General features: G+C 40.8%; 1 protein-coding gene across 1 annotated transcript in view; it reads right to left on the bottom strand.

Annotated features, from left to right (window-relative positions):
- Positions 1 to 10,577, bottom strand: part of mttp (microsomal triglyceride transfer protein) — a 46,384-nt gene extending 35,807 nt beyond the window's left edge. The window contains exons 1-3 of the mRNA XM_063046908.1: positions 10,367 to 10,577; positions 5,509 to 5,696; positions 2,140 to 2,283 (exon numbers count right to left, since the gene is read on the bottom strand). Of these exons, the coding sequence (XP_062902978.1) occupies positions 2,140 to 2,283; positions 5,509 to 5,696; positions 10,367 to 10,442 (408 nt within the window). The 5' untranslated portion in view covers positions 10,443 to 10,577. The remainder of the gene's footprint in view (positions 1 to 2,139; positions 2,284 to 5,508; positions 5,697 to 10,366) is intronic.
- Positions 10,578 to 12,485: the final 1,908 nt, after the last annotated feature.

Here is a 12,485-nt window from a genome sequence, read left to right as displayed (position 1 = left end):
ATCTGTACTTTTTTAAGTCAGTTCAAAAGTACATTGCTTAAAGGGAAATTACATGCTGCAGATTGCAGTAAGAGTAATTCAAAAGGGGTATATTTCATAGTTTTGTACGTCGCTTGCACATCTTTGCCATGGTTCATCGGCTCCATGTTGCACAGAGACAATAATAAACCAATTTACCAATTTATTTACAATTTACCAATATTATTCGCTCCACATTCCCAATAACTTTGGAAATCTCCTCCCTACCTCCCTCCCCCTCCATCCCAACCCTGCCTTGAATTTCACCACTTGCCTACAATCTAAGGAAAATTAATAGTGACCAAATAACATACAACTCACATGTCTTTGGATATGGGCAATAACCAAAGGACCCAGAGAAAACCAATTCATAATGTGTAAGCTCCACATAGACGGGCCAGAGGTTAGGATTGAACGTAGATCACTGGTGCTAAGGCCATTGCTGAGCCACCATGCCATCCCAAACTCAGGGCTGCTCTGGGAGCTGGCAAGGATGATGGACAGGGCTCTTCTGTGTCACAGAAAACATGAGAACCTGACAAGCAGAAGGCTATTCAACCCATGGAACCTGAACCCAACGAGCAACCCATTAGCCTTGCTCCCTGGCCTTTCCCAATATCATTTTCTCCTTCAGCTATTTAGCCAATTAGTTTTGGAAGCTCATGATTTTAGAGCCCATTAAGTACTCAATGAGTGTGTCAGTGGTGTAATGTGGAAAATGTAGCACCCAACATGCGCATGATAAGTTCTCACAAACTGCAATACAATAATGAATTGATACAGATTGGCTTGGAGATCCCCTGCCTTTGAGAATATCACAACACTTTCACACCCACCTATGTTGCTCCCAATAACTACAGTTACTACCAATCTAGATTTGTGTGCTCAAGCCTCTGGAGCAGGACTTGACTCTAGTATCTTCTAATTCCAAGGAGATGGTACAAAAATAAATCACTTTGCTGAACTCTGACCTACTTCTAAATATACACTGCGACACTCATAAAATGCTGGAGGAACTCAGCAGGTCCCCAGCATCTATGGAAATGCATAAACAGTCGATGTTTCGGGCCGAGAGCCTTCTTCAGGACTGGAAAGGAAGGAGGAAGACGCCAGAATAAAAAAGTGGGGTTGGGGGGAGGGAAAGGACTAGCCCTTTACCTTTCCCACCCACTTGTCTTCACCTATCCAGCTAGATGTTCTTTCCCTCCCGTTCCCTCGCAATCTCCCCATCTTTTTTATTCTGGCATCTTCCCCCAGTCCTAAAGAAGGGGGCTCATCCCAAAATGTCAACAGTTTCATTTCCATAGGTATTGCCTGACCTACTAAGTTCCTCCAACATTTTATGTGTGTTGCTCTGGATTTCCAGCATCTGCAGAATCCCTTGAGTTCTCAGTATACACTGATATCCCACTTCTTAGCAATATCTTTCATTCACCTCTAATAATCATACAGCATAACAAGATGTTATTTGGTGTATGTTACTGATGAATTGCTAACATGCATCATGAAAAGCGGCTACTTGAGCCACTACATCCACGTGGACATGTGGGCACCCCCTTCTTGGTCCGAACTTCCAGCACTTTGCCCATAGCCTTCTAGTGCTCATGTAGTCAGTTCTTAAATGCTGACAGTGACTCTGCACTCTCTAGGGCATTGTGATGACCTGTCTGGGCGATAAAGGTCTCCTCAGATCTCCTTACATCTCTAAATGCCTACTCTGCTAATTCACTGCTCTCCATTTATATCTACCTCTGATAAGAGGAAATACTTCCTGCAGTCTACGCTATCCATACCGCTTAATTTTGTATATCTCAGTCATATCATCTCTTAACCTTCTTTACTCCAGGGAAAGCAGATTTAAACTCTCCAGTCCCTCTGAAATTGCCAGTCACCTTGCAAATAAGTGTTCTCACTGCAGAGAACAATCTTTGATTGATAAACTGGGCCAGCGGTTGAGTGAAGAATATTAAGTGTTGGTAAGAGCCAGAAATACTACATAAGTCTTAACAGAATACAGTGAAGTAAATAATACAAGTAAAACATTGCTAATTCATGCCCCAAGAGGATGAAGACAGGTATATGTGCTCAGGGTGATTCCAAAAAGTGACATAGTGATTGTACCTTTCCATTGATCCAATGGACAAGGACTGGATTTTTCAGGGTGGCTAGGTCACTTTTTCCCAGGGTTTCCTCTCCACTGGTGCCTTTAAAGATGTTTTTGCCATCTGCCCGTTCACTCACATTTTCAAGCTTGACATCAGTTATCTGGAAAAGGAAACTTTACATCAATTAAATGGAAGAAGACAAAGGGAAAGTAAGTCACCCATAGTCCCCGGTACTAGTGCCAACAATCTCGTCTCCTGCGTATCTGACTCCACCGCCTTCAAAAGAGAGCAGTTGATATACCTGCACAAATCACCATCAGAGACAAAAGGTAATTATCTCTTTTAAATTGAGAGTACTGGGAATGCAAAATCAAAATACTTCACCAAAGCTTGGAGGTGCTGCAGTTTTTGATTGAGAGCATTGGAGGAAACAGGTTAATAGGACCTTCATATAAGAAACTGGAATTGCCTTGATGAGGAAATATTTTAGGGCAATGGGAAAAAGACCAGCAGGTGCACCAAAATAGTTAGGGTTCCAAAGAATCAGCATGATAGAACCACTAGTGGAAAGTATAACATCATTTTATTTCCAAGGTTAAGTTTTACAATTTTGTGGTGTTTTTTGTTCATTTGTAAGATATCATAAACAGTATTTCGTCAATTCCTTAGCATTTCTTGGAAGTTATTTGTGTGAAAGCAGACTTTAAATACTGTTTAGTGCCCTGCCATTTCTTTGTTCCCAATTATGATGTTTTCTGTAAGGATCTACAGAAAATTGGATGTTGGTTTGGAAACAGAGCAGAAATAAATAAATAATAAATAATTAGAAATAAATAAGTAGGTTGACTCTGTGGTTAAGAAGGCATACAGTGCATTGGCCTTCATCAATCATGGGATTGAGTTTAAGAGCCAAGAGGTAATGTTGCAGCTATATAGGACCCTGGTCAGACCCCACTTGGAATAATGTGCTCAGTTCTGGTCACCTCACTACAGGAAGGATGTGGAAACCATAGAAAGGGTGCAGAGGAGATTTACAAGGATGTTGCCTGGATTGGGGAGCATGCCTTATGGGAATAGGTTGAGTGAACTTGGCCTTTTCTCTTTGGAGCAACGGAGGATGAGAGGTGACCTGATAGAGGTGTATAAGATAATGAGAGGCATTGATCGTGTGGATAGTCAGAGGCTTTTCCCCGGGGCTGAAATTGCTAGCACGAGAGGGCATAGTTTTAAGGTGCTTGGAAGTAGGTACAGGGGAGATGTCAGGGGTAAGTTTTCTTACGTAGAGCATGGTGAGTGTGTGGAATGGGCAGCTGGCGGCAGTAGTGGAGGCAGAAACAATAGGGTCTTTTAAGAGACTCCTGGATGGCTACATGGAGCTTAGAAAAATAGAGGGCTATGGGTAAAGCCTAAGTAGTTCTCAGGTAGGGACGTGTTCAGCACAGCTTTGTGGGCCGAAGGGCCTGTATTATGCTGTATGTTTTCTATGTTTCTATGTTTCTATCTTACTCAGATTGGTAGACAATTACTGCAGGGGTACAGCTATTGCAATATATCACAATCAGGTTTAATATTAATGGCATATGTCATGAAATTTTGGAACTTTGCAGCAGCAGTACAATGCAATACATAATAATAGAAAAAACTATGAACTACGATAAATATCTCTCTCTCTTTCTCTCGCTCTGGCTATCCATCCCATAGGATAATGGTGGTTCCTTTCAGTCAGTTAGTGGGGTGGTACCCCACTCCTCAGAAAGCAACAGCATGTGCGTGAGTGGATTTTAGGTGAGTAGGGGTTGCACAGGTCCAGACCCACCCTCACGACATCCCCTCCCGGATCCAGCGGCATGGTGGGGTCCAAGACGGCTGGGGGAAGTTCTGTTGCAGTGAATGGCCAGACCAGGCTTCGATGCAAGGGATGCCCTTTCCGCGCTTCACGGCACGTGTTTGCTAGATGGCTGTTGACCCTACGGGAGGGTTCATCCGCCCTTTGACAGGTCTTGTTTTTCATTCTACAGGATGTCTAGCCACCCTCCTCACCAGGCAAGCCTAGTGGGGGAGCCGGTTTAGTCGCTGACCACCCGACTATGCGACAGGTAGTACTGGGTTACATGGTACCAGTAGCACTCAGACGAGTGACCTGACTCATATATAAAATAGTTAAGTAAGTAGCGCAAAAAATAAAAATAAAAAAATTAGTGAGGTAATGTTCATGGGTTCAATGTCCATTCCGAACTCAGATGACAGATGGGAAGAAGCTGTTCCTGAATCGTTGAGTGTGTGCCTTCATGCTTCTGTACCTCCTCCCTGATGGTAGCAATGAGAAGAGTGTATGTCCTGGGTGATAGGAGTCCTTAATTATGGATGCCATCTTTTCCAGGCATCGAGGGTGTCCTGGATACTACAGAGGACACATGTGAATGATATGGACAATGAACAACATGTAAGATTCTAAGTTTAATTGCAACAAGCAATTAAGAAATAGTGTACTGCCCTTCATCACAAAAAGTACAGGAACAAGTCATCTTGCTACAATTATGCAGAGCTTTAATGAACCCACTCCTGGTATTGACCTCCCTACCTAAGAAATTATACATAGAAGGAGTTCAGCAGTAGTTCACCAGACTGATTTCTGGAATGACAAGACTCTCTGTCGTATGACAAGAGATTGGGCCAACTTGGCTTTCCAATTAAAGTTCATTTAAACAACTGATCTTGAGTTCTTTTGTGAATTATTTTGGGCCTAGACTACTTGTCTTGTAACATAAGCTCTACGATGTCTACCAAACTGAATCTGCCAAGAGAGAAAAACTTTGGGATGAATTTGAAATAAATGGAAGTTATGTCAAGCTTAGAACCATGTTCAAAGAAACAAACAAAGAGTATTTACCCTGATTTGTATGCAATTGACTTCACTAGAAAGAAGATACCAGGGCACAGGAGTGATGCTGATGCCTTGTAAGACATTTGTTAATGCAATGCTCCCACTCAATGTGATGGGGATGAAGTTTCAAGAAGCTGTTGGAAAGGGAAAGTGGTGAAGATCAAGTACAGAAAAGGTGAAGTGAGTTTGGATTACAATATTCTTCACTCTCTTTCACGGCTGCCATCTTCCCTATGTAATGGGTTCTTCTTTAACATTTAAGAATAAATTGGACAGATACATGGATGGGAGGTGTATGGAGGGATATGGTCCGTGTGCTGGTCAGTGGGACTAGGCAGAAAATGGTTCGGCACAGCCAAGAAGGGCCAAAAGGCCTGTTTCTGTGCTGTAGTTTTTCTATGGTTTTTCTATGGTAAAGCCACTGAATGAATTGGCACATCAGACTGAATTCCCTCCTTAAGAAGACTTTAATTAAAATAGTTACTGATGAACGAAACATACCGCTATTCGAATAAGTTGTTCATCTTCATCGCTTGAGTTTCTCCAGAGCAAGTCAACGTTGACTTTGGACATAATCTTAAATCCTACCGTCTCTTCAACAGCTCCTCCTCCTCTGTCTAACTGGAGTTCCACAGTGTAACGGTATTTGTACATCTTCCCTCCGTTAAACCTTGGTCCACCTTGCTGCTCTGATTAAAAGAAAAAAATAAATTAAATTATACTGGATTACTGGATGATGGGGTTCATAGCAATGCTGAAATGGTAGCAGAAGCAGATTCAATAGTAAAGAGAACAAAATTGGAGGAATTCCCTAAAATTTGATAAGCTGTTGGAGGGTGTGGGTGTAGGGGTTGTAGGTATGATAAGTAAGACTAATTGTTCAGATCTTTCAACAGAGTTAGCACAGACACAATGGTCTTTTTCTGTGATGGGATCTGATTCCATGGGTAGGACAAAGGAACACAAGCTAAAGCAAATAAAAAACAAATAAATGAAATCAGGGAGTTCTTTGCACAAAGTGATCATTGTACAAAGGTCAAGGATGAAATCGTGTTGTTGGGAGAGCACCAAGGTCTACCTGGAATGAGCTTAATGAACTTCCTCTTTCTTATTTATCTGTTAACCAGAATAACAATTTATCCAAATTTACCAACTAGCTTCAGTTTTAAACACCAAGGAATTAAGATTATTAAACTAAAAGTTGCAGTCATAATCACAATAATTTCCTAGGAAGTAAAAACAAAGTGTGGGTTTATGAGGAAACAGCTTCAGTGGCAGTAATTAAGCCATTTATCAGTAAAGTAATGACTTTGGGAATAAGGCTGGTCTTACACTGATGCAATGTGAAACTCATTCTTTTTATACACTGATTTGACCACCAGTGACCTGATGATTCCAGCACCTCCAGTCCCTTCTGCCACCTACATGCTGATCTAAACCGACTCCAATTTACAATACATTGAACTTAAAATTCCCACCCTTATTTTCAAACTCCTCCATGTCTCTGTCCTTCCTACCTCTGCTGTATCCTCCAGCCTTAAAATGCTTTGAACTATTGTGATTCCAACCTCTTGTGCACCTTGATTTTAAATCACTCCACCATTGTCTTCAGCAGCCTGGGTCTGAATTATTAAAATTTGTTCCCTGAAAATACTTGGTCACTTTATCTCTCCTTAAGACCCTACCTGCTTGACCAAGCTTTTTGTTCACTGCACTAATTTCCCATGTGATGTGGTGTTACACTTATTCAAGGGAGCTTTTGGAAAGCATCTTCAGAAGGCATAGGTTTAATGTCAGAGGCAAGAGATTTAAAAGGGGCATCGGGGGTACCTTCTTCATGCAGAGGGTATTTGGAATGGGCCGCCAGAAATAGTAGTTGAGGCAGGCACATTAACAATATTTAAAAGCTTTCTAGGTAAGTACATGGACAGAACGATTTAGAGGGCTCTGGGCCCACACAGGCAGGTGAGACTTGCTTACTGAGCAACACAATCAACATGGACTGGTTGAGCCTATTTCCATGCTGTATGACTCTAAGTTTTACTATGTTGAAGATGCTATAATGATGCAAGTTGTTATATTTGGGACCTCCTCCACTAACCATCAGCCACACTGATCATTCTATAGGTAAACTGGATGTGTGGAAGATGTTAGATTCCATAGCTGCCTAGACACACCGCAATATTTTCAGAGCTCTTCTACCTATAGATGACCGAGCAAATCTATTGTTTCAGGTAAAATGTCAAACTTGTGATACTGTGAAATACTTATTCACTCAAATAAAACTGATTGTATTTAAAGCTAAGGTCTTCAGAATGGAACAATTGCCCCATTCAGCTCCTTATCAGAATGTCATGTTGTCACATACCATAAAAACCAGGTGCAAAGGTCAAACTTTTACACAAGATTAAAATTTTGGAATGAAATTTAGCACCACTGACTCATAATTACACTGACAAATCCACGTTTAAATGGACAAGTTGAAGTGCAATGTTGAGACCCACCAGCACATATAGTGTATGTACTTGTACAAATGACAATAAACTCATTTTTGACTTTAACTCTTGTGATTAAGGCTTATATACAGCTATAGTTTTCTGCATCATGTAATGTAGAAAGTTTTAAAATTACTTGTTAAAAAAAATTAAATTCAAATTAAATCCAAGAAGTCTTGCTCCACCCACATCTGCCATTGAAATGGTTAAAATAGGGAGTGTCCCTGCCCCTATTTTAGAAAATTTAATGCAGAATTCAGGAGAGAATTTTACCCCAGCGACAGAGATGATGTGGTGAACTGAAGGCTCAGTAGGAGGCTTGCATGGAGCGTATAAGCAGCAGAACTCAGTATATGAGCCAAATGGCCCTCTTCTCTGCACAAGATAGATTTTCAGTTTACAAAAAAAAACCTGTAAGTGAGACTCTGATCAAAGGCAAAAATTTTAAACTTAGTTAAAAAAAAAGTTAGACTGCGGGTCTACCTTCCTTCAGCCCCACATCTACCATGAAGCCAGTCTTCTCCCAATCAATATAACACACCAAAAGAAACAGAACACTGAAAGCACTCAGGGTTCAAGTTACATCTGCAGAGACAAAAGTTGTCAGGCCCCAAAGGGAAGAAGAAAGGTTTCCAGTTTGGCAGTGCAAGAGAGGGGTAGGACAAATTCCAGTAGGTGAATAACAGAAGCAGATAGGGATGGGGTAATGGGCAGAAGGAACCAGGTGGGAGAGGCGAAGACCGAGGGATGGGAATGGTAAACAAAGGGAGAAGAAAACTAGATGGACAGGTACGTGTGTGCGGCCGGAGAGGGTTGTCTGAAATTTCAAAATGTCAGTGTTTATTCCATTGAGTTGTAAGCTACCATGCACACACTGGTTTTATAATCTCAACCTAGCTGCTGGCATTGAGGGAGAGTGAGGGCGGAGGTTGGATGGTTAGAGCAACATGTCTAAAAGCCAACTATGTTCTGTAGAGGTAGAATAAAGAGAAGAAAGGCAAATAGTCCCAAAAATGTCCCTAAATGTGTCAGCATTAATCCCAGCATTCGTATATGTCTGATTGGGCTCTGTGCGGGTGAAGAAAATTACTTCTTCATTAATGATTGAAATTTCTGCAAAAATGTCCAACCTACGTTTTCAACTTGCAGCAAAACTGGGAGTGAACCCCACAACGAGTAACAGCATCTTTGAAAGATGCCATCCGACAGAATGCTTGCTGGAGATTCAGGGCAGCTGAATATATACAAATGAGGGAGAACAATTGGCTTGGATGTGAGGATGGAGCAGAGGAAAGGGACTAAATGGGTAGCTTGTTCAAAGAGAAATGACAGGCTCGATGAGCTGAGTGGCTTCATTTTATCTGATGTCATGATTCTAAGGTCTTTTCAATCTGTTAACAAGGAGAGCAAACCACATCTCTGACGAACTATTGAGATTGTTTCTGACACAAACTGGAGCAGTATCTTTCTTACAGCAGTTTAAATATCTGAGCATTGTTAAAGAAAGGACTGTCAGCATAACAAACTAATGAAATGTGTTTTACAATGGGTGTGAACATAACAAGACCCTGCCATGGATGGCCCCAAGCCCCGCTGTGAAAGGATGAGGGTTGGGCATGGGGCTAGCAACCCCATCCCGTAAAAACCTAGTGTTACAGAAGCGCCAACAGAAGGTCCAACGACCTCATCCCTGGAAGAGGAAGGATCGGCATCTGGTCACAATTTGAAGGAATGGCCCAGGATAGAGGCCTTTGTCGAGCTGCTTTTGGTGGCCCTTGTCCCAGTAGGGGTGATGGGATAAGAAGAAGTAGTGAACATAGGAAAGGATATGACCAAGATACACCTCAAAACTAGTTAGTCTATTAAGTATCAATTCTCCACATTTGCTTGCATGGGCTATTCATTTCCAAATTCCCTGTAAAGCAAATAAATCCAAACCCCCTGTACATCTGTATTTCTCTAAATTCAAGTTTATCCATTTAATCTAAAGAGTGTGGCATTTGTGAGCAAATACAGAACATGGAATTCAATTCATTTACTTTCAAGAATCTTTTCTGCTTAAATAATTGCACCTTATCTTTCCCAGGACCATCCCAAGCTAATACATTTAAACTTTTTCTCCAGCACAGTCTTATACCAAATATTAAATTAGTAATTTTCTTAGAAACATCTTAGAATCCTGGAACACCTAACTGGCATAAAAATGGAACCAATTTTAACACTCTACAATCTTAAATCATGTTTAAGTTCACTTTGCCTTAAATCATTATTGATTACTGTAGCCTCAAGTTAGAAGGAAAGGAAATTTAAAACATAATGAAGACCGTTCATCTCGTGTAGACCCTTCACAGATATTACATAAAAGAACAGAGAATTTAGCATAAAACAACCCATTTGGCTCTATTAATCCATGCCAATACTCCTGCTCTAGATAAGAAATCTCCCACCTTATAACCCCACAATTACCTTATCCTTTTACTCTTTCCTCCGTCAAGTGTTTATCCAGCTTTCCCTGAAATACATCTCTGTTGTTTACTTCAACCTTTCATATGGGAGTAAGTCCGAATTCTCACCAGTTTCCAGGTAAAGACACTTTAGAAAAGTCCTAGTTAATTTATTGATCCTTTTCACTCCTACCTCAACACCAAATTACTTTTCAATTCTTCCAAACTACAGATGGAATGTAAAAGGAGAGATGTATTTCACCAAGCTAGAAAATCATTGTACTTAAATAAATAAATTATTATTTAACCAACTTGCCTCTTTAGTTACTGAGACCAATTAAAGAATACAAAGTTACATTCAGAACAAGTGTTGAGGACATGCAAAGAACCTTGTCATCAGCATGATAGGCACATACTTACTTTTTGCAGAGGTCAAAGAGGAAAAGACAATAAGGGTCAATAGTACCCAAAATATAGACATCTTTCGACACAGCATAACCTAGTAAACACGAATACTTGGAATTTTCAACTTTAAAGATCCACAAAGATATAAAAAGAAGGAGAGATGGGTCCGGAGAAGAGGGCTGCTAGATGTAACGTGTGTGAAGGCAGGTTTAACATTTATCTAGATGCAAGAGAGGTCAGATTCCAAACTCCACTTGAGTTTGGTTCTGAATGCCTGAGTTAAATATTAAACAGCTGTGATTTTATACTAATCCTCTCAGAGAAATCAGCTGGGACAAAAGCCCAGATAAACAGAACATGATGCGACACAGCCACTCCGGGGGAGATATCCAGAGTAATAAATACTTTGTCCAGTTCTGAAGAAAGGGGAAATGGACTACTTGGAACACTAAAAATTACTGACATCAATTCCCTCTCAATCCTTCTCCCTGAAATCCTAGTAACTAAACAAGATTATTAACAAACCCTGATGCATATCTGTCCTTAAAGTGTGGTTTAATCACATATCTGCACCCTCATTAGGATTCCTGTTTCCACTTTCATAATATTGCCCAACGCCACTCCTGCCTGAACTCATCCACCAGTAAAGCCTTCATCCATTTTTTTTTGCTACTTCTAGATATGACTATTCCAAAGTCTTATTCCTCCCTCTGTAGATATGAGATCAACAAGGTCTGCTGCTAAAGTTTTAACTTATAGCATGACCTTTTCACCCTATCAGTCCTGACTTTACTGATCTACATTATTTGGCTCTGTCACTCAAAAAGATGGGCATCTAACACCTTGGTCAGAGAAGCTGGTTTTAAGAAGTATCATCAAGGACAAACCCATGGCAGAGATGTTTAGGAAAAGATCAGTAGAGCATCAACAGCTTGTTGGTTTAAAGAGAGATAAACAAATGTAGACAAATAGGAACTAGCTTAGATAGGCATCTTGACCAGCATGGACCAGTTGGACCTGAGCCTGTTTCCATGACACTGAATGTATGGCTGTCAATGGTACTTAAACTCCAGGACTTTCAAGAGGCCAGGTTTGAATAAACAAAGATCTTATTAGAAACAGATATATGAATATGTCCTTTATCTTCTTGTACCTGTAACAAATAAATACGATCACATATTTTTATTTAACCTCAGCCTCACTTTCCAGAATCAACCTTGCATCCATTAATTCCCTTGGTATCTAACAATCTGTTAATCCTTCTGGTATCCTTTTGGATATAGTATTCCAGAGACTCACTCCCCTCTAGGTGAAGGATCCTTTTTAAGGGTCTGTATTCTCTAGAGTTTAGACGAATGAAACAAGATCTTATAAAAACTTACACACTTCTTAAAAGGCTTGATAGGCTAGCTGCCAGGAAGATGCTTCCGCTGGTTGGAGTCCAACACAAAGTGGCATAGTTGCAGAATAAGGGATCAACCACTTAAGACTGAGATGAGGAGCAATTTCACCATTCACGGGGTGGTGAATCTTAGCAGTTGTTTACTCTGGAGGGCTGTGAAAGCTTATAGTTTTGTTGCATCACCATCTGTATGGAGGGGCCACTGCACAGGATCAGAAAAAGCTGCAGAAAGTTGCAAACTCAGCCAACTCCATCATGGGCACTAGCCTCCCCAGTATCAATGGCACAGTCAAAAGGTGACACCTCAGAAAGATGGCATATATCGTTAAGGATCCCCATCGCACAGGACTTGCCTTCTTCTCATCTTTACCTTCAAGGAGGAGATGCAGGAGCATGAAGAAAGACACTCAGTATTTCAGGAACAGAGACGTATAGATAACTGGATATTGAGGGAAGAACGGTCCCCTTTGTTGTGGTCACGGTCGGTGACTTCTAAAGGATTTCAGAGGACAACAGGAAGATCGACGGCGTCAGCTCACCTGAAGACTCAAATCTCTCCCTCTGTGTCTCTCCATCGCTACTCAACTCAATACCATGAACTGAACTGAACTTCACTCATTATTGTAAAACTATCTATTTACCCCTAGACTTGAAGAAGCTTGGTTTTCATATATATTCCACACTTACTTATACATAATCATTGCTAACCTGTTTGATTTATCTGCATTTGTT

Source organism: Mobula hypostoma, chromosome 4 (assembly GCF_963921235.1).
Source record: "Mobula hypostoma chromosome 4, sMobHyp1.1, whole genome shotgun sequence".
NCBI lineage: Eukaryota > Metazoa > Chordata > Chondrichthyes > Myliobatiformes > Myliobatidae > Mobula > Mobula hypostoma.
This window is presented reverse-complemented; position numbering and strand designations above follow the sequence as displayed.